Genomic DNA, 27390 nt, shown 5'->3' with positions numbered 1-27390 from the left:
TTGTTTCTCCCTTTTAAACCTCACTCTCATGTGCAAAAGTTGTAACTGTGACCGTGAAAAGAAATTGCCGTGCCGTTTTCTTCCTGTGAAAAGTGAAACGTGGTAAAGCGTTGGAATTGAACTAAATTTTACTATTAATTTAAAGGTAAGTGTTTATAGATATCATTTTTGATGCCACCATTTGCTTATTATTTTACGTTTTCAGTCTACTTTCTTATTTCTCTCTCTTAACTTTGTAGTTTGGTGTCATTCGGTCTAGATAACACGTGCCTCTTATAATTTGCTCACTATCGTCATTGTTCTTTACAAAATCTTAACTTTTTACTATGTCAATAAAACAAACTTATGATGCTTCTTCTATGTGCGAAAATATACTTTTACTATTTTAGTACTTTTTTCTTTGCAAAAATGTAAAAAAATTTCTTTTCCAGCCATTAATGAATAAGTTATTCCAAATGTCAAATTTTAATAACTCTGAACTGCATTAAAATCGGTTTCTATGGGGAAAATATCTGAGCACCCCCCCCCCCCCCCCCTTCCCAATTAAATTTTGCACAATGGATGCTAGGGTGTCCCAAAAAAAAAAAAAAAAAAAACTTTCAAAAGTTAAGTCTTGCCTTCTAAAAAGTTTCGTGTGGTGGACATTGAACCACTGGTAAAATTTTATAACTCAATGAAAATATTTAGAGGTCCCCCCAAAAGCGTTAAATGTTACCAAAATGTCCCAAGTTTAGCAAAATTTCACCAAAACACTGGTTTATGCCCACTAGCGCCCCCTACATTATTTTATAATTTATACATATACTAATACCTTAGTTGCAATCAATTTTTTTAAGGAAAGGAAGCTTCAATTTTAACTAACCATGTCAGTATTTGAGCTATTTTTAAACTAATTGAGCTATTTTTTTTTCCTATTTGAATTCTATGCTTATGACATCAACTGCTGATGATAAAAAAAAAAGATACATAACTTTGATTCAAATTTTTGAATAACATCTATCAGTTCTAGGAAAAATGATTATGTATGGCTTATTTAATTTGAAAGTTAGGAAAAAATTTCATTTTAGTAGGGTTGTGAACACTTGGAACAGTTTAGCGGAAAAGGCTGTAATGAGTAAGGGGGTAGACAGCTTTATGAGGACCATTGATCTTCATTGGTGACTAATTAGCTGACTAGGACCAGCATAGTGGGACCCAGAACCTGTTGCTGGTCATTACATTTACATTTGAGTATCCAAATAAGAAAAATACAGGTGTACCTCTACCATTAAGAAAAAATGTAATGCAAAACTTCATTTATTTTCATCTTACCAAGAAGCGCACAATCAAGACGGTACTGGTCTAGTACATGATCAAATTTTGGGAAAAGTCCAGACTGCCAAGAAGGCAATAATAACATGTATCAAGGAAAATCAGGGATTAATACAAGAAACAAGCAAACTTAATAAAGCATTGAAACAGAAACAATCCAAGAGATCAGGTGAATCAAAACCTGGATCGATTGCTTGATACAAACCATGCCAACTCAAAACAACTCGTAAAAAAATTATGACGATAGGCAGTTCCACAAATAGCAACTGGATTAAAGGGAAAGATGTATTGGTGCTTTAGATAAATGATCAACTCTCCATGAAAAAAAAAACAGAACAATCAGAAAAACTTGTTAAGCCATTGACAGTCCCATCAACATCAGTTTGTGTCAGCTCCTTCATCAGGAGCATCCTTTTGAAAAGATTACAAAGAACTTTCAAATCTTTGTCGTGATGGTTGGAATAAATGTTAAAACGTGCATTCAAAAACCAGGAGCTCTTCATACCGCATGTTGGATGGGCAGAGTAACTTCCTTGAAAATAGTTTTTTTAATTGGATATTCAAATGCGAATACAAATGTGATGATGAGCAACAGGCTCTGAGCCTAGCTAGGCCCGTCCTAGTCAGTTTATTAGTCCCCAATGAGGATCAAAGACCCTCTTAAAGCTATCTATCCCTTTACTCATAACAGCCTCTCTCACTAAACTGTTCCTAATGTTCACAACCCTACTAGAGGGAATATTTTTCCTGATTTCCAGATTAAATGAGCCAAGCATAATCATTTTCCCTATTACCAATTTAGATATTATTCAGAAATTTCAATCAGAGCTATGTATTTTTTTTTTTTTTTTTTATCACCAGCATAGAATCCGAAGAAGGAAAAAATGGCTCTACTAGTTTACAGTGATATGGTTACAGTTAAAATAGTTAGGGCCTTTTCTTAAATAGATTGCAACTAAGGTGTTAGTATATGTATAAATGATTACATTATAAAATAATGTAGAGGGGTGCTAGCCGCTAGTGGACATAAACCCTTGTTTTAGGGAAATTTTGCTAAATTTGGTATATTTTGGCAAAATTCAACTCTTGGGGGACCTCTAAATATTTTCGTAGAGTTATAAAATTTTACAAGTGGTTTAATGTCCACCATAAGAAACTTAAGAGGGTGAGACTTTCAACTATTGAAAGTTGTGTCCCCCCCCTCCCCCAAGGCCCAGGTCCCTAGTTTCCGACTAGGCTGATATGGCCTCTTATCGGGCCTGGGTAGTACCAAAATCATGAAAAGTAAAATTTATTGCGAAGTTTATGGCTAATAAAGTTCATATCTATATAGCGATATTTAAATCTGAAAATTAGATAAGAAGCTAATAGACCTTTTTCTTTCAGATATGGCATTGCAACCATTAGTAAGGCGTAAAATCGTCAAAAAGAGAGTAAAGAAATTCATAAGGCATCAATCTGATAGATATGATAAAATAAAGGTAAGTTAGGTTTTGTTCTTGCTGTTCATTATTTTGTTGAACATTTATTTCTTTCAGAGAAATATTTTGTGAACATTTGTCCTATGTTGTTGCTCTCTCTCTCTCTTACGATTTATTTCTAAGCATTGATGTTTTTTTTTTATCAGGATTGAGAGTAATATTTAGCAGGAAGTAGTAGCAAGTTCCTGCCAAGGCGGTTAAAACTCTGCAATCGTGCTGAGCATTCGCACCACTCCTATGTGATATGATTGTAAATTTGGTGAAGTAACTTCTGATTTGGCAAACCTTCCGTAGAAAAGGCCTTTGAGCCTCAAAATTTTGTTAAATTCTGCTAGAAAAAATGAACCCCACCAAATGTCTTCTTTGGCACTACAGCCTAGGGCAGGCCAAGACCATTTCAATCTGTTTCCTCCATCAAGTGGCCAATGGCAACTAGACTCAAAAAACTTGGTGGCCACCAGTTTTACCGGGTTTCGAAAACAGCGCTCTAGTACGAGAATGGGGGTGGGGGGAGGGATTTCAATTTGTATTTTTTGAAACAAATATTATGAAAGTGATGCTTATAAGATATAGTTTATAGAAATATATTTTTCTTTATATTTTTAATGATGTATAGGATTTTTAATGAAATACAGGAATTATGAGACAACATGGAACATTGATTATGGCAAAGGAATGATAAATTGGGGGGGGGGGGCTTTCTGTGGTTAAAAACAAGTTGCATACCTGCCAACCCTTCCGGTTTTCCCGGAAGTTTTACGGATTTTTATGTCCTTTTCCGTTTTTCCGGTTATGAGCAAAATCTTCCGGATTTTTCACGTTTTGTAGGAAAAATAATTATCTCGCCAATTTTGGCGCTAGAGATACTTTTGTGGAACGCAGCACCGCGTTTTAGGCCAAGTAGCCAAGGAAAGGTTGCCGTAAGAGAATGGCACGAGAAGAAGCGAGGCAAGATTATGACGTCACTGAGTGATACAGCGCATCACTTCATCGGGATCCAATCAAAGCAAGCGTCGCGGCGGGCAACTAGGGGCACAATTTCGGCGCCAATTATCTTCTCATTCTCTCAATTCGAGCTGTTTTTGCTTCGTTCTTTTTTTAAGATGAGTAACAAATGTTATTTCCAAACTTTTAAAGAAAGCAATAAAAGTAATATTTACTAAACGAAAGTAATTTCAATTGATAGGAAATTCATAACTAATATATTGTTAAATGTAAAGAGGGTAGGTGTCCTGTTTGATTTTATTTTGCGTTAAAATCTTGTGGATAAAAATAAAAAAATCTTCCGGATTTTTTTTCTCGGAGGTTGGCAGGTATGAAGTTGCCTTTTTAAGTTTTAAATTAATTAATTTGTCTTCCTATTTTGACGATTTTCAGAATAAAAGCTGTTTAACTTAATTGGGAATCAAATAGGATTGGAACGACCTTCTATTTTTTTTTTTTTTTAAGAACCAAAATTTGCATAATATTTTCATACTTTCAGAACAAGATTTAAAGCAAAACATAAAACTGTTTTAGAAAAAGAATTTGAAAAAAGTACAGGGTTCATACACTTTTCAGTGTTCGCGCTCAACTATCCGTAACATGGATCCCAGGGACCCATTAATGAAATAGATTTGGGTCCTTTGGTGGAAAAAATGAGTCCCTTAAATTTTAAACAGAAAATCTTAGTGCAAAAATGAATAATATAAAAATATTTATACTTGGGGGGGGGGGAGGCATGAAATAAAATAAATTGGTTATTTTTGCCCTAATTTTTTTGTGATTTCATCATTGTAAAATTATTTTCAAATAATACACTTGCAAGACTCAGTTATGTGAGAAACTATTTGGTCAGTTACAATGAGATTAACTCAAAATTTACTTTAAAAATGGGTTTTACCATAAAATATAAAACAAGCGCCTCTGATTGATCAAGCAAAAAGCACTCCCTTAACTTTTGTTTTCCTGGAAATTTTTCTTAGTGAAAAAAGCAAACAGACCCCCCCCCCCCCCTTCCCAATTATCATTGGCAATTACATAATAATAATAATAAATCGCAAGCGAATGAGCCCAACGCAAAAATCGCGATCGCAAAAACGAAACATTTTCTCATATGAGTGTGAAAATTGCTCATTTGCAATCTTAAATCAGTATATTTGACTTTATTTTGACTTGTTCAAAATATCTGTTTTGATTTTTGTTCTATTTTTACAATGGCCATTTTGAAAATGGCGCGATCGATTAATACCCAGGGTTCGTACGCCCTTGAAAAACCTTGAAAAGTGCTTGAAAAAAAAAAGTTCATTTTCAAGTGCTTGAAAACCTTGAAAAAGTTTTAAAACCTTGAAAAAGTTTCTTAGTGCTTAAATTCTCTCAAAAATCAACGAATTGTGCTTAGAAGTTTTAAAAAAGTATTTCACCACTGCAATTTTCTGAACATGTGTTCAGTATGCAACATCGCGAAAAATTGCTTCCGTGTTTGGGATTTCAATCCTTTTGCATCTTGTAAGTATTTTGATGTTTTTTACAACCGAAAGATATTTTGACATATGGTACCTTATATTAGTTTATTTTTTGTTTAATTTCATTAATTAACAAAGAAATTAATTTGGAAACCATGACAACATTGAACTTACTCGGGTTTCGCGGAAAATTGCTTTTGTGTTTGAAATTTCAATCTTTTTGCATCCTGCAAATATTTAAATATTTTGGCTAATCAAATGTTAGTTTCGCATATGCTACCTTAGATTAGTACATTTTTTGTTTAATTTTAATAAAAAACAAATAAATTTATTTCATGGGAAACATGCCACGTCGAACAAACTCAGACTTTGCGAAAAATTGCTTCTCGTGTTTGAAATTTCAATCTTTTTGCATCTTGCAAATATTTAAATATATTCACTAATCGGATGTTATTTTCATATTTGCTACCATAGATTAGCATATTTTATGTTTAATTTCGGTAAAATATAAGTTTATTTTATGGGAAACATGACAACATTAAACTTAATTCGCGAAAATTTGCTTCCCTTGTTTGAGATTTCAATCCTTTTGCATTTTGTAAATATTTTATATTTTTGGCAATTAGTAGTTATTTTGACACTGCTACATCAGATTAGCTTATTTTATTTTAATAACTAAAGAGTTAAAGAATTTATTACCTTGGTCTTGTTTAATTATTTGCTTATTTATTTTTACAATTTTGAATGATTATCTTTACCTAATTTTTGGTCATAACAGATTTTTTTTAAAAAAAAATTTAATTTTCAGCAGTTGAGCACCTAACAAATTAACTTAAAGTTTGTATTTTAAATATAAAGTTGATTTATACAATTTTATTTATAAGTACATCATTTTTTTATGTCTGCTAAAATAAATAAGGTGTATAACTGGGGTGGTTGTGTTATGATTATTCACTTCAAATCCAGTAGTTTTCGTTTTTATGCTTTTACCTCCCTATATCTCCAATTCTCCCCTTTTCCTCAAATGTTCAAAATTACTACTTTATTAAGGTTGTGGGTACTTGGAGCTTACTGAAAGAGGCTTTAATCAGCAAAGGGGTAGATAGCTTAAGGAGGGTCATTCATCTTCATTTGGGTCAAATAAATTGACCAGTACCAGCCTAGCTAGGCCCAGTACCTGTTGCTGGTTATCAACAGGCACTGGACATTGTATTTCTATGCAGAATATTTTGACTTAATAAACTATTTTATGAATTGTATGCATAGCAAAAGTTATTGTTGTACATATGTATATTCAAGTAATAGGGGTCTTAGTTTTAAAAATTATTCCCCCCCCCCCCCCTCGCCCCATTTTGCTCTTTGAAACTTTCAGGTAATTTTTTATGAACTCACAAATCACAATTACACCTGAATATTATTGCCTTTCTAAATTTAAATTCTAATTTCACCAATAACCCATTTTTTCCCAAAATAAAACTACTTTTGTCATAATATATGTCGACTTCTTGTGAACCTTTTCAATTTCGAAATATGGCTCTATAAATCTGAACTTGCACATTTATTGTTTATTGCAAGTTAATCAATGAAAGCTGAATAGGCTCAAGTTTGCATTCAGAGTATTTATCACTGCTTAAGCTGCTTTTGTATATTTTGAGGTGTAGAGACTGGACTGTGGACTTTCATAAACTTTTCTTACTTCCTAATTTTTAAATTTACTCGCGGACAGTTGAAATGCCTTATTGGCTGAACAGCTAATAAATACATACGAATAATTGATTTGCATACTTATAAATGATTTGCAAACCTAATATTTTTAGAACTTAATAATGCAAACTGAAATAACTTTCTGGGTAGTGTTTTTGTCCTAACCGCCCTTATATTGTTATAAACCACTGTATAGATATTGGAAATAAATGTTGAAACCGGAGGGGGGGGGGGGAGTGACTTTAAAAACCCCTCTCTGGCATTGCCATTGAACTTGCGTATTTTAGTTTCTTCCCATAAAAGTTAAAAGCACTTATGAGAGGTTTTTTTTTTAAGTATTAATTTGCTGATTCTAGAAAATATACAACCCTCTGACTGCTGCAACCTTTGAAAAACCTCAAAATCAAACCTCTTGGTATCTGCTTCTCTTTATGACCAAACTTTTCAAATATTTTCAGAAAAACTTTCAACGCAGTAGATCTTTCATCAAAGCGTCTCTCGTTGTAGAAAAATCAATTTTGTTTTCCTATACTTTTTTGTATTATCGCCTTATTTCTATGTGTTTGTAGTAAATGAAATCTACATACAATATTTTTAGTACAAATTTATGATATTGCCTTGAAAACAAAATTTTTTACCTTGAAAAGTACTTGAAAAGTGCTTGAATTTTTTTCTGCCCAAAGGGTATGAACCCTGATACCCGACTTTTGCAAGTCCAAATAAAAATAACCCATCAGAAAGAGATGAATTATTAGAAAAAGAACAAGGTTAAAGTGCTTTTGTATAAAATTCAAGTATTCATAAGCAATTTAACAAGAAAAATGTAAAGTTCCGAACTCTTTGTGTTTAGCGCGATTTGGAAAATATTCGCCATTTTTTTCTCCCCTCTTTTTATTGGGGAATGCAAAATGATGATTTTCAAAAGTAATTCTGGTTACATGAATACCAAATTGCAATATTTTTACTGTACAATTGTCTTGTATTAATCCTGAAGATTGCATTGAAAACCTCTCTCATTTTTAGTCTTCATTTCTGTTTTTAGGAATTTCCTCAAGACAAAAGTTGAGGGAAAGCTTATTCTTAGAATACAGTACAATGGGCTATTTGTGAACTTGCTCCCTGAGCTCTGCCCAGGAGGTCACTGTAAGCTCCAGTCTTATCACTAAAATTCCATTGACTGGTCCACAATTTGGGTGTGCTTGAATAGCTGATAAACAGATAGGGTCATTTTAGTCCCTTTCTGTTGATTCTCCTGGTCATTTTGAAGCTTAAAAGCATTTACTAAATAGATCTTTAGCATTTTCTCCCATTTTTTTTCTGGTTCTTATCTTTTGGGTTTTCTGGCTCCCTGGGACCCGATTTTTCGCGGAAGTTGTGTCCCTTTCCCGCGAATTTGCGTAAAAAACCCGCTATAGCGCGTAAACGCGAACCCTGCTTTTGATTTAAAAAAATTCCCTGAATTTTCCAGGTTTTCCAGGTTATTTTTTAGAAAATTCCAGGTTACTCGCTTCATTCAAAATTAAGTTTAAGTAACAATATTTTTAAATTGTTCAAAGTAGCAATGCGTAAGAACTAAAACTTGTAAAACAATAATAATTTAAAAAAAAAAAAACTGGATTTTTTAAAAAAATTTCTATTACAATTTAAGTTTTTTTTTAAAAAACATTTTGTTTAAAATTGATTTTATTTGTTTACTATTTGTTAAAAACAAAGTACTTTCAACTTATTTTAATGTTTCTTTGACGCCACATGTCATGCATATTAGCGTTTTGCTGTAATCGGCAGCAATCTTTCTCCGCTTTTGGTTTACGATTCTTTTTATTTTCTTATTAGTATGTAACACAAAACATATTGAGCAAAGTACAAAGCTATTTTTCAGTATAAATATGATTAACTTGTTGCATCGATGTGCGTACCATACAATGCATTCTAAGAAAAATCAACATCCGTCGATCATAGGCCAATGCCAATCAGGGGCGGCTCGTCGCTATGGGCAGGGTGGGCCCGGCCCACCCAAAAAATTGTAATTGATAAAATACATTATTAACAAAAATATCGTTTTGTGTTTCAGTTAAAAAAAGTAAAAAGTAAGGCGCACAACAGATTTCAAACATCTAGCCCACCCCCCTCTCCGCATATCTCTAAACTAACCAGAAAGTTTTTAAATCCCATTAATTTTAGCGCTGTGCACAGTTTTGGGAGCTGCGGGCTCGCGTGAAGCTGCCCCCGAAACTAAGAGTCACGCCTCTGCCCTTAGCCAATCGCAATGACTGAATCAGAAAGCGAAAAACGGCGGGTGATAACACCCGAAGGAATTCATTGCAACACAAGGGTGGGCAAAATTCGCCGAGCCCAAACGAAATCGTAGTTGTCTATAGCGGTTTGGAGGGAAGAGTCGAGGTCAGCGGAGAAGAGTCTAGAAACGTCGCTCACTAGAATAACATGTAAAAGGGCAGAGAATCGGCTGCCCATGCCCATGTGTCAGGGAAAACCTTTTATCATACCGTTCCGCTTCTGTTTTTTTTTTTTTTTTTTTTTTTTTTTGTATTAATTTTTTCCTCTTCAACAGCTATTACTATATATATATATATATAAGGCATGGAGATTGCCGGTTACATGAGATTCCGTACATTTGTTTTACAATGCATGCATAATTTTTTTAGTTATTTGTTTGTTTTTGGAGTTAGAGATGCTTATTCTCAAAATTTCTGTGTAAGGACTTTCTTTTCGAATAGTAGAGCAGCCCGGTGGTCTGACGCACCGGCAAAAAAAAAAAAAAAAAAAAACAAGGCTGATCCTCAGATTTTTTTGGTCGTCCACGCAAAAAATAAAAAAAAAGGAAAAGAAAGGAAACTCCATAATACCTAATGATAATATTATCCAACACTTGATCTTTTACGTCAGTTTTAAGATTAATTTTCATAATTTTCTATGATTTCTCAGTAGCTTTTTTAAAAATTGTGTCCATTTTTTTGACCATAGTTACTTCTTGTCTTAACATTTAAATACTTGTGTAGCAGTTATTTAATAGAGTTTTATTTATATATTTACTTATTCATTTATTATTATTATTACTTTGTAAAAAAGGAAGGGGGAAAAAACTTCAGCCGTTCGTAATTTTTTTTTCATTAGTTTTTAATGGTTCGCGAACATTTTTTTTTTTTTTTTTTACAAGTTAACAAGAAAACAGCACAAGTCCTTGTGAATTTTTTTGAAAAGCTTTTGCAGGCCCGCATGTCAAAAAAGGTCGAGAGACACTGTAGAAATTACATTACTCTTTTTCATCAGATCGCAGTTCTATTGGTACGTACCTTAGCTTTTTTTTTTCTATCATATAGGATAGGTATAGTTTTGACATTAATTAAAGTATTTAAGATCCTTTCAAGCTAATGTGCCTTATAACTAGTCGATTAAATATTTTGTTAAGGGTATATGTGTGACCGTAATTAATTTTTCAACCACTCTTACTCAAAATTATTATTTAATAATGATGATAAAACATAAGTTAAATTTGAAAGTCGATTAGTAAAAAATGCAGCAATAGAAATATTATGTTTATTTCTTTTATTTCATTTACTTATTTTTGTTGTTGTTCAGACGGACCTTTTAGACGCTATTTGTCAGTTATCCATGTTTTAATTTTAAGGTTGCTTGAATTGTTATGTCAAGATGCGTATACTGTAATTAAAGTATTTTTTTTAAAAATATTGTTGAATACCTTTTTATGCCTGTCCTGAAAATAATTTAATTCACCAAGCAAAACCATTTTTCACGGGGGTGTTTTTAGTGGTAAGGGATCTTTCTCTTTTTGAGAGTCTGGTTCCTTAATGTTTCACGGTGTGCCACCCCTCTTGGAGGGAGGGGAATGGCACAGTTGATGAGATTAATATTTTTATTACAACATATTATTATTATTATTACTGCTGTTAATATTATTATCAATTCGATCGCTTAAGGGAAGCCGAGTGTTTCATTTAAAATATGCAGGGTGTTCCGTTTTAACCAATAAGACCTTCATTTTCGCAACTGTTTGTTAAAGGTGCATACTTCCAATTGCAGAAATGTTCAAAATCAGATGCAGAGTTAAGATACTAAAAGTTTAAAGCGAAAAAAAAAAAAAAGTCAAAAACTAAAAATAACTTTTTATACTGACCCTAGGTCTCCTAACTTATATTTAGGGAAATAATCTCAATTGAAATATATTACTAACAGAAACAATTTGACATTTATGCGACCAAAACTCAAGGAGATATTCGAGTTTAAAAGTTTTAAGGGACCAGATAGAAATGAGATAGGAACTTATCGTCCTTTCAGAAGAATGATAGGTTGTCAAAGTTAAAAAACAAAGTATTTATGTTTTTTAATGCTATTCAAAAACAAATGCAAATTTTATGCTGTGATACGCGAAAGCACTACAAAACATTAATCAATTTGAAAAACCAGTTTTGCACACAAAAATTTTAAGCCTTTTTAAACTGCTATATTTTCCCTCAAAAGGTGTTATTGACAGTGAGTGTGAAGTGGTGTAAGTCACGAAAAGCTGCGTTTCATATCTGGGTGAACATTGGTCGTACTAATGTCAAACTTTTTGTGTTGGAATTACATTTTAATGGTGATGACTTCCCTGAATATAAGTTGGAGAACCTAGGGCCCGTATAAAAAAACTGAATTTTGTATCATTTGACTCATTCTTATTTTTGCTTCAAATTTTCAATTCCTTAACCTTGCACCTGATTTTGAACATTTTTGCAATTAGAAGTATGCATCTTGGACAAACAGTTGCAAAAAAGAAGGTCTTGTTGGTTAAAACGGAACACCCTGTATAATCTATGTACACACAAACCTGTTTTTGTGCGGTCTTTCTTTTTGTACAATTTTTTTGCGTGATTTTTTTTTTTTTTTTCCCCGCGATATATGAAAATTTCAATCAGATTGGGACTCAATTGACGAAATTATTTATGAAACAGACAAAATGTTTTTTAAAATGAACGAAGTTATCTTTAAAACGAACAATTTGTTTTTATGAGGTTCTTATCCACCGCACAAAAACAGGTTTGGGAGTATTAAATCAAGTGGTATAATTTTGTAGGGGTATCTGAAGTTTGTATTAACTGATTTAAGTATCATTTTATGTTCCTCAGCATTAGTTTACCAACCATTGTTTTCATCATTTTATCTGTGTAAACATATAAGGGTCATTCTCCAGAAAACATAACTTTTGAACGCAAATATTTTTCAATTTCGAAACCTTTTGTTTTCTTTTTTTTTTCATTCTTACAAGAAAGTGTTATCTTCTAGAAATAACCATAAACAATGGCCCAGCTAAGTTCCAATTATTTTACTCATAAATAACAAAAATAAAAATCATAAATTTTCATATTATGACATACTATGTATATGTTCACGTTACACAAATTGTGCTTAATAGATTACTGGGAGTATAATCTCAGGAAAATTGATGGGAACATCACTGCTTTTAATTAAACAAGTTATTAAGCAACAAAAACAGTCACACAAGGTGTATGAGACGCCACGAAGGTTGTGAACCAAAAATTTTCTAAAAAAAAAAAATTAAAAAATTGTTGTCAGGTTTAAATAGATATATTTTTGATGACAATAAAAATCATCGTTAAATGAATTGTTCCCTAAAGTTTTTACTGTAAAAGCCGTGTGACAGAAAAGTTACACTTTTTGAAGAATGACCCATAAACATAACTGCGTGCCCACCCACTAAATTAAGGCACGAGCCGCCACTGATGCCAATAATCAGTTTTTTTTTTCCTTTTGCATATAAAGGATGCTTGCATTAAAATTAAAAATTTTCTTTTTTGCACATTTACTTTCAATAGACTTTCAATAGACATTGCAAGATAAACATCTAATTATGTTCTTGTAAATTTTTGTCTACTTCCATCTCGCAAACGACCAAATATGGCGACTAAGTAAAAAATTTAAGATAATGAATAGATTTTTAAACTTGTAGCATGAAAATAGTTATAAATAATAATTTATCCTTAAAAAACTACAATTCAAAATAGTCAGTTTTTAGCACATAGACATCTAAATCAATTAGAATTTTAAAAAATGTTCTGGAGATAAATGATTAAGAATTACACGGAAAAAAGGGCACATTTTGTGTTGTTATCAATATTTGCATTGCAATAAATATCCAATGCCATTTTCGGAAACTTAGGAACTTAAAAAGTCTTGTGTACTGCCATCTTGGGAATGACCAAATATGGCGGCTTCGACAAAAATTAAGAAATAATTTTTTGAATTTGTAGCATGAAAACAATTTAAAAATAATAAATCTTCATGAAATTACAATTCAGTTGAAAAGTTTTTAGCACATTTGCGTCCAAGGCAATAAGGATAAGATTAAGTTTTAAGAACAAAATTTTTCATTTCTCAATAAAATTACATATTTAAAATAAAATTAAAAAAAAGTTGCAGCACATTTTGTGTTGTTTTCAATAGTTTGCAGTTAAAGAAAACATCCAATTCTGCTTTGTTTTTGGAAACTTAAGGCATTTAAGCATCGTGTCTACTTTCATCTTATGAATGACCAAAAATGGCGACTGCGTTTCATTCGTTGCTGAAAAGACTTTTAAGTTAAAAAACGATTTTCCCAATTGACCCTACCATCCGAAGGCTTGTGCTTAATAAAAAGCAGGAACATGTTCTTCTCCCGTTAAATTTGTTCATAATTCCTGTTTACCCTAGGATTTTTTCTTTGGAACTGTTGAAGGGCAAAAATGGCGTCCGCGGATTTTTATTTATTTATTTTTTTTTTTTTTGGGTCGCTTTTTATTTTATTGCCAGCGTCATTTTGCCTCAAAACTTTTGCACTTTTTTTTTCAGGAAACATCAATAAAAAAAAAAGCAATTAGAACTCAAGGTACAAACTTCCCTGGAAAAAAAAATTTTAGGGGGCAAAATTTGAAATTTCCCAGACTTTCCCCTGACATTTTAAACTAATGTCATTTTCCCTGACAATTCCAGGTTTTCCCGGAGCGTACGAACCCTGTAATTTAATAACCATATTTTCCTGCGTATTATCCGCGGGCGGCCTACAATCTGCAGGTTCTAAAATGGCCCTGAAGAAAAAAAAAGCTTCGTATAATACGATGCAAAAAAATAAAGTTTGAATTTAATATACCATTTGAGCAACTAAACTAAAAACGTGAAAAGGTAATTACTTTGAAGGCATAATCAAAATTAATCTGAAATATAATCTAAAATATAATGATTTCTTCTTGAAATCATGATTATAGTACGTTAATTACTTGAAAAACAAAGAGTCAAGACAAAGGAGCAAACGCTCTAATCTTGTGCAAGTGGCTTCCTAATTCACTGTATTCTGCTTATTTTACATGGCCTGAATCGCGTAAGAGGAACATTCAAGCAACGTAAAATAACCAACATACGGGCAGGCAGTGAGAAAGAACATGAAAGCTTTGTAAAATAAACAACATTCAGTCGGAGTACGGTCTCGATCGGTGAATCCTTATTGTACTGATGCATCTGTGGAGTGGTGTGGAATTATTTTCTTGGGATCTAAAATAAAAATAACCCCCAAAAAAAGTTGGCGAGTGTAGAAATTTTTTGGGGTCGCCAATTTTGAAAACTGAGTCGCCACGTGGCGAGTGGCGACCATAAATCTTGACCTTTATCCATCCCGCCCTATTAGAAACAGATTTCCTCCATCCACTGAGGCCAACAATTTTTAAGTCTTTTTCAGCACAATCGAGCCATCTGGCTGGTGGGCGGCTCCTCTTGCGCGCACCATCTGGAATTGTGAAGGTGACTTTATGGGTTGGGTCCCTACTACCTAGTCTAAAAAGGTGCCCCAGCCATCTGATGCGATTGGCTTTAATAAAGTGGATAATATCTGGCTGTTTATAGAATTTTTTATATATCTCAAAATTATAGAGAGTGCACCATCTGTTGTTTTCCTGGGCAGCACGAAAAATTCTTCTTAAAATTTTCCTTTTAAAAACCATCTTAAGCGCATAAAATATAAAGTATCTGCACACAAGGATCAAAACTATCTGCAAGGATGAAAATCATCCTGCAGTGGGTAGGTAAAATTTTTAGAACCTCTTGCTTTCGATCATTCGTGAAAGCAATGATAAAAGATTTTTATTAATAAACCTTCAAACTTTGAAGATAATCTGCTTAATATGGATATTATTAACAATTTTCAGTCAATGCACATATCTACAGCAAATGTATCTGTACAGCATCAAAAAATATCTGTTGACGTGTGCATCTACATTATCTAGCTATACATAAGCATATGCTGCGTTTCTTTTTTAATAAAAAGTACACTACCAATAGGGAAATGATAGAATTAGAAGTTTCTTTCACTTTTTATTTCATTGGATGCGTTGCTTGTTCTTGAAGATGCAACAGCTGTCATTCAAGTCATGGTTGAAAACCATGCTGTCAGCAGGGCTTCAAATTCCGCATGATATTTAGCAAGATTAATCCTGTGGGATTGAGAGCGAAATCCCGCACGATTTTCGATCCCACACAATTTTCCATGCAAACATTTTCCATCTTTTGCTGCTCGAAAAAGTAGAGCAGAAAAAACTGTTCATCTAATATGATGATTTACCATTTAAGAACACAATAAAAATAAAGTATATTTTACTAAGAATAAAGAGGTATTATTTGAAGTTTTAGTTTTCACATGTTCAGCAGTTCAGAAATTGAGCAAAAATTATAAAAACATTTCAAAAGCTAGAAAATATTCAAAATCTTCAACTTACTAAAGGGCAATTCTCAAAAAAATGTCCTGTGCATAATGCTAAGTTTTTTATTTTTTCCAGCTAACCAAAGCTTTCAAAAGATAATGCTGTTGGGGAATTATAAATGTTTTAATATACTATCAAATCAGAACAGTTATTCCCATATTTTAATCAATAGTTACTTGAGTAAAATAAAAAACTTAGCGTTGTGCACAGGACATTTTTTGAGAATCGTCCTAAAAGTGCACAATTTCTTTTTCCTTAGAAGTAAGCAATGGAAGATCTAATGCTCTAACCTGCCTAGTGCCTGCCGATACCTTTTTCAATGTTAAGCTGAAATTTTAAATTTGGTGGTACCTTGAAATTATGTTGCAAGAATCAGCTGTCTAATCTGCAATATTCAGAGCAACTCTAAAAGGGCCAGCAGAATCTTGGATGACACACAAGATGATTCGAAATACGATAATCGGCTCACGTTTTTAAATGTCTTGTGGTAAAATTAGCGAAGTTATCCAAAAACATTTACTGAGATAGCAACTTGTGGAAACCAATCAGCATTCACTTCCTGCTGTAATGAATCAAATAATGCACTGATACAATGACTTTTTTTAAACTAACAAATGCAGTAGAGCCATAGCACATGTTTTCATCAATTGCATTATTTTTTGCGCAAAAATCCCTTTCCATCCCATACAAAGCAAAAAACGAACTTTTGCGCTTTAAACGATAGTTGCTAATTGGTGCGTGACTTTGCAGAACTCCACAAAAGGCATTCGAAACTCAAAAAAACTATTAATTTAAATAAAGTAGTCATTCATAAAAAGTACAACTTGTTCTATTTGACCCTAAAATGTAACTTTTTAGAGAAATAAAGTCGGTCCCACGGATCCAGGGGATTGGCGCCTCCCAATCCCCAAAATCTCCGGGACTTAATACGGCGCGGGATTGGAAACTTATTGAAACGATGCATAGTATTTAAATTTTAACGCTAGAATACTTAAGTGATATGAGAAAAAAAATAACTGAAGAAGTCCAAACAACACTTAGAAGAGGCATAAAATTGCTTATACATGCACATTTTTTGGGTAATTCCATATCAAATCAACCAATGGTCAAATCGTCATGTCTTTAGATTTTGCTCATTTTTTGTTTCAATGGAGTATTACCACAACAGAGAAAATATACGAAGTTTTGGATTTTTTCACTCATTTGTTTTCGAGTTATAATATTTTAAAGTTTTGACGAAGTTGAAAATTTTTCCTGGCACGTTTTCTTTATACGGCCGTAATTAAAAAACTACTTGACTCAGAGTTAAAACTGGTAGTGTTTTATTCTGTATTTAATAAGGTTTTATAAAATATATGACATGACCTAGTTGTACCTTTTTCTTTTTTTAAACATTTTTATGGAAAAAAAATTTTTAATTTAAAAAAACTCAAAATCGAAATTTTAAATTTTTTTGAAAAATATTTATGTTATTAAGTCTTACTTTAGCAACATTTATGCAAAATTTCATGATGGCATTATTGTGGTATCATAAGAAAAAAAAATATTTCCTCTTTCAACATCTTGATTCATGTAACAGTTCATGCTGCCTGATCAACTGGATTATCCAAAGGGGGTGGAGGGTGGGGGATGGCAAAGACTGTGCCATTAAGATTTTTAAGGGGATGTTTAAGGGACATTTTTCTCTGAAGAGGTTTCATCCCTGTGGGGGGGGGGGGGGCTGTACAGTATTTGAGGAGTTGTTATTGGCACCCTTGACTTGATTCCTTTATATATATAGATGTTTATTTATACAGAAATATATATGTATATATATATATATATGCAGGTTTTTTTAAATAGCCAAGGATTAAAATTTGTTAACTGAAATATATTAGTCTACTTATCGATGGCAAATGGTCCGGAATCGAAAGTGTTGAAATAATTCAGTAAAGCAAAGGTCTATCAACATTTTTTCAATCCTATGTTCATGGGTTGATAGAGTAGAAGGGCTTGACCATCATGAGTCTTGCTTCAGCACCTACATCCCTGCTACCCATCCCCTCCTACTCATCAGCTGCCTGCTGTAACGAACCCTTAGACTTTCTCCTGGTGTAATATGAAACCCGTCTGCTTTCTCCCACTACAGAGGCATTGAAATCTTCAGTACTTATTATGTTCTTGGATGCACATTCTAAATTTTACTGCTTGCTTTCTTTGAAAATTTTTTTTCCAAGTTTTATTGTTATTTTAATGTTAAATTTACGCATATTTTTGTTGTTAAGAGCCAACTTTCAGTTGAAAATGGATAAACAATGGAGCATATTTTGCTGCAATCCATTTAAAAAGGAAGGACATTGGGTAAAAAAAGATCTAAGAACTGCAAGCTTGTGGATGACAACACTAACATATGGCATTGAAGAAGGAATGAAAATTTGTACTGCTTGTCGCATACAATTAAGTAAGCAAAAACATTCTTCAGTTCCTGAAACTGATGATCTTATGAGTGAGTTCAGCGAAGATCCAAAACCAGGTTCTAGTTCAGAGGATTCCGAGTTCATGAGCCCTCATAATGGGGATGTACAGTTAGAAGAAATTGTGGGCTATATTGCTTGTGCCTATGACAGCAAATGGTGAATAGGATGTGTAATTTTAAAAGATCAGACGTAGAAGAAGAAATCCAGGTTTCTTTCCTTTATTCTAGCAAACCATCATCATCATTCATTTATCCACGAAAAGCAGACATTTTGACCATTCCTAAAAATTTTGTTCTGTGCAAATTACATCCTGTCACTGCTACAAGCAGAACATACCAAGCCTCGAAAGAGGAGATGGCAAAAGCAATTGAAATCTTACATAAGAAGAAAGTATATCTATACTAGGGCTTACAAATTGAGTTCTATGGTAGCAAAGTGAGTTACACATATCTCAAACTGCTTCTTAATGGACTTAAAAAATATTAAATTTTATATTGTAGCAATTAAATTATATATAAATAAAACTTAAATTTGCTTTTAAAATATGGCTAAAAAAGTTTCAGTAACTTTTAAATTGAAGTCTTCAAATTTAAATAAAATTTAGATTTTTTATTCAATAATAAATATTTTTTCACCGAAAAAATTGTTTGAACTTGTTAATATGCTTGCAATACTGCCAAGTACTTGTTTTTCTACGCAATAGTCCCGGTTGAAACTTTAACTACTTTTCATTAGAACAAATGTTTTTTACAAATAAAATTAAAGCAACTGTTTGAAAGAGAAATTTTTTTTTGCAAACAAAAATGCCATCATGAAATTTTGAATTTATGTTGCTTAAAGAAAACTAAGTACCCTGTTTTTTTTTTTTTTTTTTTTTTTTTTTTTTTTTTTTTTTTTTTCCCTCCAAGAAAATTAAAAATTTTAATTTTTACAAAAAAATTTTTTAATGATTTTTTTTTGTATCAAAGTTTTGTTATATATTTTTTAAAGCTTCCTAAAATACTGAACAAAATAGCACAAGTTTTAATCTTTTAAGTCAATTAGTTCTTTGATAATAGCCTTTTAAAGATTACTATAAACGATGTAAAATTTATGATGCCTCCAGAGTTAGAAAAAATTTATAACTTTGGAAAGAATTGTTGAAAAAGCTTGAAACTTCATATTTGTCATCATGGAAGTGTGTATCATAGACAGATAAAAAATCATTACATTCTAAAACATTGACCTTAAAAATTTATTTTTTATTGGTTGATTTGACATGGAATGACCCATTAAAGCACTGTTGAAAGAGGAAATTTTTTTTTCTGCATGATACCAAAAGAATGCCATCTTGAAATTTTGAATAAATGTTGCTAACAAAAGACTAAGTAACATATATTTTTTTCAAGGAAATTAAAAATTTCGATTTTGAATTTTTACAAATTAAAAACTTTTTTATTAAAAAAATTATAAAAAAAATTTTTTTTAGCAACTGGGCTTTATTATATATTTTTGAAAACCTTATAAAAGACTGAACCAAACAGCGCCAATTGTCGACTTCTAAGTCAAATAGTACTTTAATAATAGCCCTCTTAAGATTTTAATCGATGAAAAATTTCGGATTCCTCCAAAATTTAAAAAATGCATAACTTTGCAAAGAATTGTTGAAAAAATTTGAAACTTCAGTTTTTTCATCCTGGAGGTTATTATAATAAACAGACAAAAAATCCTAACAATACAAAACATTGACCTTCAAAATTTATTTTTTATTGGTTGATTTGATATGGAATGACCCTTTTGCATTCCCGATAGACGATGCAGTTGGAAGAAAAAAAGAAAATATAAAAATTATGGAAACAGAAAATATTCATGTAAATCAGTGAGTGCTTTTATTTAAAAAAAAATACTGCCAAATTTTAACCTTTCAAAGATTTATCTCCCCAGTATGATAAAAATCTCATGATGTATGACTAATAGAAGGATCAATAAACATTAATTTTTATGACAGTATTCATTATTAAAATATGTTAAAAGCATATTTACATACTGAGGTTTTTAATTTCTCTTTTCTTTGAAAGAAAAAAAAATGGATTCCTAACTGCATTAATCCAGGAGAAATAATGTCTACAATGGAAAAGATAATGATTTTTTTTTTAAACTTGTCCTGTTCCTATAATTGTTGTCACTAATACATTAGGTAAACTACATAACTTGTAACTTTTTTAAAATTCTTTAAACAAAATATGCATTGATCTTTTAAGTTCTGTAATGTACATCAGACTTGTGATTTGTTTGTAGACACTGCAAAATACTTTCCGTGTTTAAGAATGCATGATTTTAACTTTACTTTTATTTTTTTTATTTTTCGTAGATAGCTGTGGTTATGAAAAAATTAATTTACAAGAATTTAATCTTGGTTATTTGTAGTTAATAATCACAGTAAATATTTCTTTGATTATTTATACAAATGCCCATTTATGTATTGTGTTTTTATAATAGTTGAAGATTTTCAAACAATATTCTCCTATAGAAATCTCTATATATAAGGAAATGAAATTGTAAGCTTTTATTCTTCATTATTTATTTAATTACAAAGAAATTAGGTACAAATTTGAATATTAAACATTCCTTAACAATTGCTTGATATTGTTTCATGATTTTCCTGAAATCAAATTGTTTTCCTTATAAATAGTGTTCAAACCAAATAAACCCATTTTAAACCAAAAAAAAAAAAACCTGGTTTAAACCAAAAATGGGGGGAGAGGGGAGGGGGGTAAAAAAAAACTTTATCAGCCCTGCTTTGAATTGGTGTTGTTGTAACCAGATTTCACTGAGCATTAAATCTCATAAGTTGAGTTTTAACATTCATTGTGTACTGAAAACTTACTCTAATGTGTAAATATTGGTGTATATTCTGAATATGTTCTAGAATTGTAAAATTATCTATATAATCCTAAAACCTATATAATGACCCTTTGAATATCTGTGTTCCCTAATGCTTTTTTTTTTCTTTTCTTTTTGTCAGCCAAACTGGAGAAAACCCAGAGGTATTGACAACAGAGTAAGACGTAGGTTCAAGGGCCAATGCCTGATGCCTAACATTGGTTACGGTAGCAACAAAAAAACCAGACACATTCTTCCGAATGGATTCAAGAAAGTTACAGTCAGGAATGTCAAGGTATGATTCTATATGTTTTCAGAATCTAAAAGTGTAAAAAAGGAAGTAAGAGATTAAATCTTGGTCAGCCCTTGGAGTCTCAGAGGACATTGCCATGTGTCTTAAACTGGTTCAGGCTGTAGAACTTTAACAAAAGTACATTTTTTATCATTATTTAAAATGTCAGCATTTAAGATAAGAGAATAGTGTAAATTCTTTTGTAGTTAGAAGTAAAAGAGGAAGCCAGGTAAAAATCTAAATAGTGTAGCACTGTTTTTGCGTTTCTCTTTATGCATTTGTAAGATCTTACTTATTGTACAATTTATTCCATACAGTCCCTTCACAAAAATCATGGTAACAGCGCTTCATTGTAATATGTCTTAAGTTCTAAAGACTCATTGCTTTCATTTGAAAATTAAGCTGATTGCTGGAAATATCTTGATCTGCATTACCGTTGAGCATTTCAGTGTTTAAAAGATGCTGTTTGTTGATAATTCAATTTTGGGTGTTATTCATTGTACCTGACTTAAGATTCCATGCTTACGGTATATACTTGCATATAAGTCAACCCCCCTCGTTTTAGGAAGAAAATCGCGAAAAATGGAAAACCTGCGTATAAGTAGAGTCCCTACTTTTGCTAACAAAAGAGAGCGTTTTGCTGCTCGTCTTGAATTCAAGCATTATAAAAAGGAGGAAAATGAAATGTAATGAACAATTTTATGTTAAAAAAGTCTCATTTTTATTCTTTTCCACCAAAAGGGTTCACTTTTGCAATTGCGATTTTTGTAAAGGGTTCGATTTCACCAATACGATTTTTTTAGTTTGGTGCTTTTACTTTGACTTTATATCAATAAAATTTTATGCTGTAGCCATATCACATCATTTTTAAAAAATGAGCTTTATTTCCCGACTATCAGGAAAATTAACGAATATGGCAAATCCCACATTTGAATCAATTATTGCAGAAAGGGCATACGTCACATTTTTTTAAAAAATTGAGTTAGCTGTGGTTTTCCCATATTTGTATGTAGAGACATCTACTAGTGGAGTAGGGAAGTCAATTTTGTACAATAAAGCACTTTTTTTTAGGGGTCACATTTTTCGTTTAGTGCAGAAAGGGCGTAAGTCCCGGAGTTACGCCTTTCTTCACTAAACGCGAAGTAAACGTAATGATGTAAAAACAAATAACTCCTTTTATCTAGCATAATTTCAGTAATGGTAGGTTTGTCAGTTCGAGGGGATTCAAAATCACGGAATCGAAATGAAATTCGCTAATTTCTCTGAGGTTTTATTAACATCATGCTAGGAACTGCCAAAAAACTATATGTTTTCAGTGAAATATACGCTGGTCAAAATAAGAACAATACCGCAGGAGACTTCTTCTAGAAATAACACTGAAGAAATTTAACAAGATTGCTGATGACTTTCATCTTAGAATCATTTGTTTGTCCTTTGCGACCGGGATCTGGGGATAATAAAGCGAATGTTAAACAGATAAGACAGAAAGTAACCATGTGAAATGCAATCTCTTATAAGTTTAATTCTGAAATTACATCAAGATTCACCATCAAATCTGTTGAAAACAATGAAATCTAACTGCTAAAACAGCTAGCTGACCTTCATTTTTTAAAAGGACTTATCTGATAATTAATCTAATTGAGATTTTGGAAAAATATTCTATTGAGGGACAAATGTTTTCAATTATCAATGTTCACATGATGTTTGAATATTCGATAGAACATCAAAGTAACAATTTCAAGCTAGATATTTTATAGACAATTTTCAAGAGAATATTGCAAAGCCACTCTAGTCAGCTGAACTACCTTTGCCAATATTGAGTATAAACGGAAAATTTTCATATTGTTGAGAGAAATAACAAATATCAAGATGATTATTCAGTGCAATTTTGAACATAGTCATACTAATATGTGTACGAACTTGGTACACAAAACTAGACAAGAGAATGATAGAAAAAAATATTTCCATGGAGGATGTATTTGATGAATATGAGTATAGTTTTATACTCTAGTAAAACTTTCGCTTTTTATCTCAGTTTGTTAGTTTTTGTATTATTTTTTATTTATTTATTTATTTTTTTTTTTAACTTTTTTACACCAGACTATTATTTTACTAAAATAAGATGAGAGAAAAAGGAAAACACACGATGTATTTTCTTGAGATGATGAACTTATGAATACGGAATTCACTAATTATTTTTGTCACTGTGTTATATTATTTTTTATGATCATAAATCAGTTTGAAACAAATCTGTTTCACTTCATTTACATTTTCATCACTCTAAACTAGTTTTTCAGGATATTTATTGCAGAAAGTCCAAATTATTTTTTTAAAATATTAATTTCAGTGACCAAACGAAAGGTAATTTAAGGTGAGGTAACAATCCTACTTGTGTCTAGATCAGTCATAAACATTTTCGTAGAATTTAGTTCATTTCTGAATGAAATAATCACTTTTTAGTGATTCCTGATATGTTGTATTCGTTAGACTTATGTTCTTTCTGAAATAATAGATTCATTTGCATAGTTGTCCTTTAACTGTAACTATTTATTCTTTATTTCACTATCAGACCATGTAACATTATAGTAGAATGTTTAAGTATCTACTTAAAAGGGATGAACTAAAATCAAGAAAATATTCACGTTTTCGAGTGTTTTTTTTTCTTTTGAAAAAATCTGAGAAATTTTTTAGAAAATCTCCCTTGCATATAAGTCAACCCCTAACTATAAGCCTCATTTTTTGTAACAAATTTTCTCTACTTATATCCAAGTATTTAGTATGTATATGTACCACTGACAATACATACTAAATTGAGGAATATTCCTTGAAAATTGATGAACTGTGGCTTGTCCACCTACTCTTTCTATTGCTAATCTGTTATTTAAAAAAAAAGGTTAGGTTTTACTTGATTTCAGGTGGTTTTTTTTTTTTTGGTGTGTTAATGCCGAAAATTCAACCTTTTCTATTACGCTATTCTCTTCCCCATGTATATCCAAAAATTATTTCGTTACTCTAAACTTCTGACAATTATGTCTATAATTAATAATATAATAATACACATCTTGTAAAGTTGTTGAAGTGACAGTCTAAAATTGTTTTTCTTTAATAAAGCCTTTTATTTGCCTTTTTTTCTACTTTTGATTCTTACATTTTAATTAAAGCAATCTCTGCATCCAATAGGATAATCGAATTTTTCCAATTTTTGATGCTTACTATGCTGTTTTAGGGTGTAAATACAGTCGGACCTCCATATATCGAAGTAGCAAAATGGCGGAAAAAAATTCGATATATAGAAATTTCGATATATAGAAACACTCTTATTTTATCATAAAATTTTTCTAAAACATTAAAATTAAAACTAATTTTCTGGCATGAAACCCAACTGCTAATTTAAACGAGCATCGGATTAAATGAAAGTTAATAATTAAAAATTTAACAGAAATTACATTTTTGCTCCATACACCTTCATTCTTCGGAAATTCAACCTGAACCGCCACAATAGGGGATTTTCGTTTTAACAACGTAATCGAGAGAAAAGTAAAAAATCAATCTACTTAACTTGAATGATTTTTACTGAAGCTAAAAAGACTACGAATGATAATCAACAGACAAAAGGGATAACTTGAAATTGATTTTAGTGTTACTGGTTGCAACTAAGATTTGAAATAAACTTGAGGGAATGTAAAAACTCCAAAACGGAACAACGACCCTATCTACACACCCCTGAACCCCATATTCCTTATGAGTTTCGTAGCAACCTTTAGTGATTATAATTTTCTCCGCTAATCTTCATTTTTCATGAGATAAACAGTCTAAAGTGGAAAAAAACCTACGAATGTCTCGAAAAAAATTTCGATATATAGAGACTTTTTCGATATATAGAAGCAATTTTCCTATGTAATGAACATAGAAATTTGCTGGGATTTTGATATATAAAAAATTTCGATATGTGGAAGTTCGATATATGGAGGTCCGACTGTAAATGAAATTTCTATTTATTCTCATTAAATTCACAAAGTTAAAATTTTCAAGCAAAATTTTGTGTCCTTTATAAGAGTCAAAAAGTAAGAATCAAAATCACTGATTTAATTTGATTTTTGCTTCAATTACGATTGTAATTAATGCATTAATTGTAGAGCTGTAAATGTATTTTACTTAAACTTTAATTGTGCTCTTTTTTTTTTTTACTTTTAACGCAATCACTTTGAAAATCGCAGTCTCTTTGTATCCGCCGTGGGAATAAGATTTTTTGCATTTATGATGCTCTCACAATAAATTATTTTACAAGGGTAACCCCCCCCCCCCTCTTTGTGTTTGAATTTAATTCTGAGTCTCCTCCAGTTCAAGAAGAAGTAAATGCATGTTTTGCTATAAGTTTAGTATGTTTGTGCATTCAATGTATTGTGTGAAAGCAAAAATAAATAATATGAGTTACACACATTTTTTCTGAAATATGTTTTAAAAGTGTATCTTTAAGCAAGAAACTTGTCCTTTAAAAGTAGAATGAACTTCTTAAAATCTCCTTACTTTTAATTTTCAAAGTTTAGTATGAACCCTGAATGTTAATTAAGGGAAATTTTGATGAAAGCGTAATACGATATTTAAAATATTGGTAAGGTTTTTTTTTCTCTCTCTCAATTCTAAAGCACCCTCTATCGGCAATGTTTTAAAATTTCTTTTTAAGAAAATAAAGACATCATTTTAGCAAAAACAAATTGATAAATTTTTCAGTTTTTTACAATCATTTGAATATTTGGACCCTAAACTAATGTTGCCTTTTTCCTTTGGAAGATGTTTGGGTCCCTCTGTTTTTATTTAATGTTATTTGTCTTGGTGCATTCTATCACAGCTAAGTTTTGTCCAAAAATTTAGGCTTTCCCTGTATTTCTTTGTAAAATTTTAATTTAATCAACAAGCCGTGAATCTCAAACTAGTTAACCAGAACAAGCTATGTTCAGGGTGTCTGCCCACCTGGAAATCTCAGGGAAATTTTTTGCATTGAAAAAGTTGTGGAACTTTACTTTTTTGTATGCAGAAAACCTGAATTTTTGTTTTAAATCAGTTTTAAAAGATTTGTTTCATTTTTTGCAGTTAAGTAAAATTTGGTCAGAAATTCATGCAATAAATAGATGCAGAGCATCAGTCCTATCTCAGCATCAATAATCCCTCTGCAAAAGTATGTAAAGTCAACATCAGTGATATAAAGTGTAGATTTAATAAATCTTTTTTTTTTTTTTTTTTTGAGCTATCACGATTGCTTATTGTTCTCACTTGACAGTTCTGAATTCCTATGATTTTATTCCCCCGCCTCCCTCTGCAGCGGCACCATTGACCGGCCTCACAATGCTGCTCCTCTAGCAAAAACCCTCTCCATGTTGCGTCCATACATACGCACATACACCCACCCACCCACCTACACACAAACATATACACGCACGCCCTTATATACACACAATTACCCTAACACATGCACATACTCCCCCCCCCCATACACACACACACACTCAAGATTGCAAAAAACATAATTCGAATTCAAGATGTTTTTTTTTTTTTTTGTGAGAGCAAAAATTGCAGACAACTGGTGCATTGCAGGAATCATCTTGGAAATTGTGAGTGGACACTTTTTTTTTCCAAAATGTGTTTCAGTAAGCACCAAAAATATTGTAAGGATGTTATGGTAGGAAGCTGTTTACTAATCTTTTACATTTTTGAAGAGAGGTTCATATTACAGCAAGGTATTTTATTTATGCTTTAAGTTTTTTTTTTTAATTGTTGTTTTGCTTTGTGTTTTGAAATGCATTTTGTCATTATTTTGGTATTCTGATATGTACTAACAACTTTTTTTATTAACTCTCTCTCTATAGGAGCTAGAGATGCTGATGATGCAAAATAGACGCTATTGTGCTGAAATTCAGCATGCAGTGTCCTCAAGGAAGCGCAAACAAATTGTTGAAAGAGCGCAACAGCTGGCCATTCGCGTCATCAATGCAAACGCCCGTTTGCGTTCTGAAGAGGCTGAATAGTGTGTTTTATTCTGTATCATAATCATTCTAAAAGCTGTAATAAATGTTGAACGGCGCA

The 27390-nt window shown here is 31.7% G+C and overlaps 1 protein-coding gene across 1 annotated transcript; it reads left to right on the top strand.

The window, feature by feature from the left end:
* Positions 1–18: 18 nt before the first annotated feature.
* LOC129224591 (60S ribosomal protein L32-like) lies at positions 19–27390 on the top strand. Its single transcript, XM_054859076.1, has 4 exons — positions 19–145; positions 2698–2792; positions 21160–21312; positions 27174–27390. The coding sequence occupies exons 2-4, from the start codon at positions 2700–2702 to the stop codon at positions 27330–27332; spliced, it is 405 nt and encodes a 134-aa protein (XP_054715051.1). The 5' UTR covers positions 19–145; positions 2698–2699; the 3' UTR covers positions 27333–27390.

The sequence above is a fragment of the Uloborus diversus genome, chromosome 6 (assembly GCF_026930045.1).
Source record: "Uloborus diversus isolate 005 chromosome 6, Udiv.v.3.1, whole genome shotgun sequence".
Taxonomy (NCBI): domain Eukaryota; kingdom Metazoa; phylum Arthropoda; class Arachnida; order Araneae; family Uloboridae; genus Uloborus; species Uloborus diversus.
The sequence above is the reverse complement of the archived record's forward strand: the minus strand, read 5'-3'. Positions and strand labels throughout refer to the sequence as shown.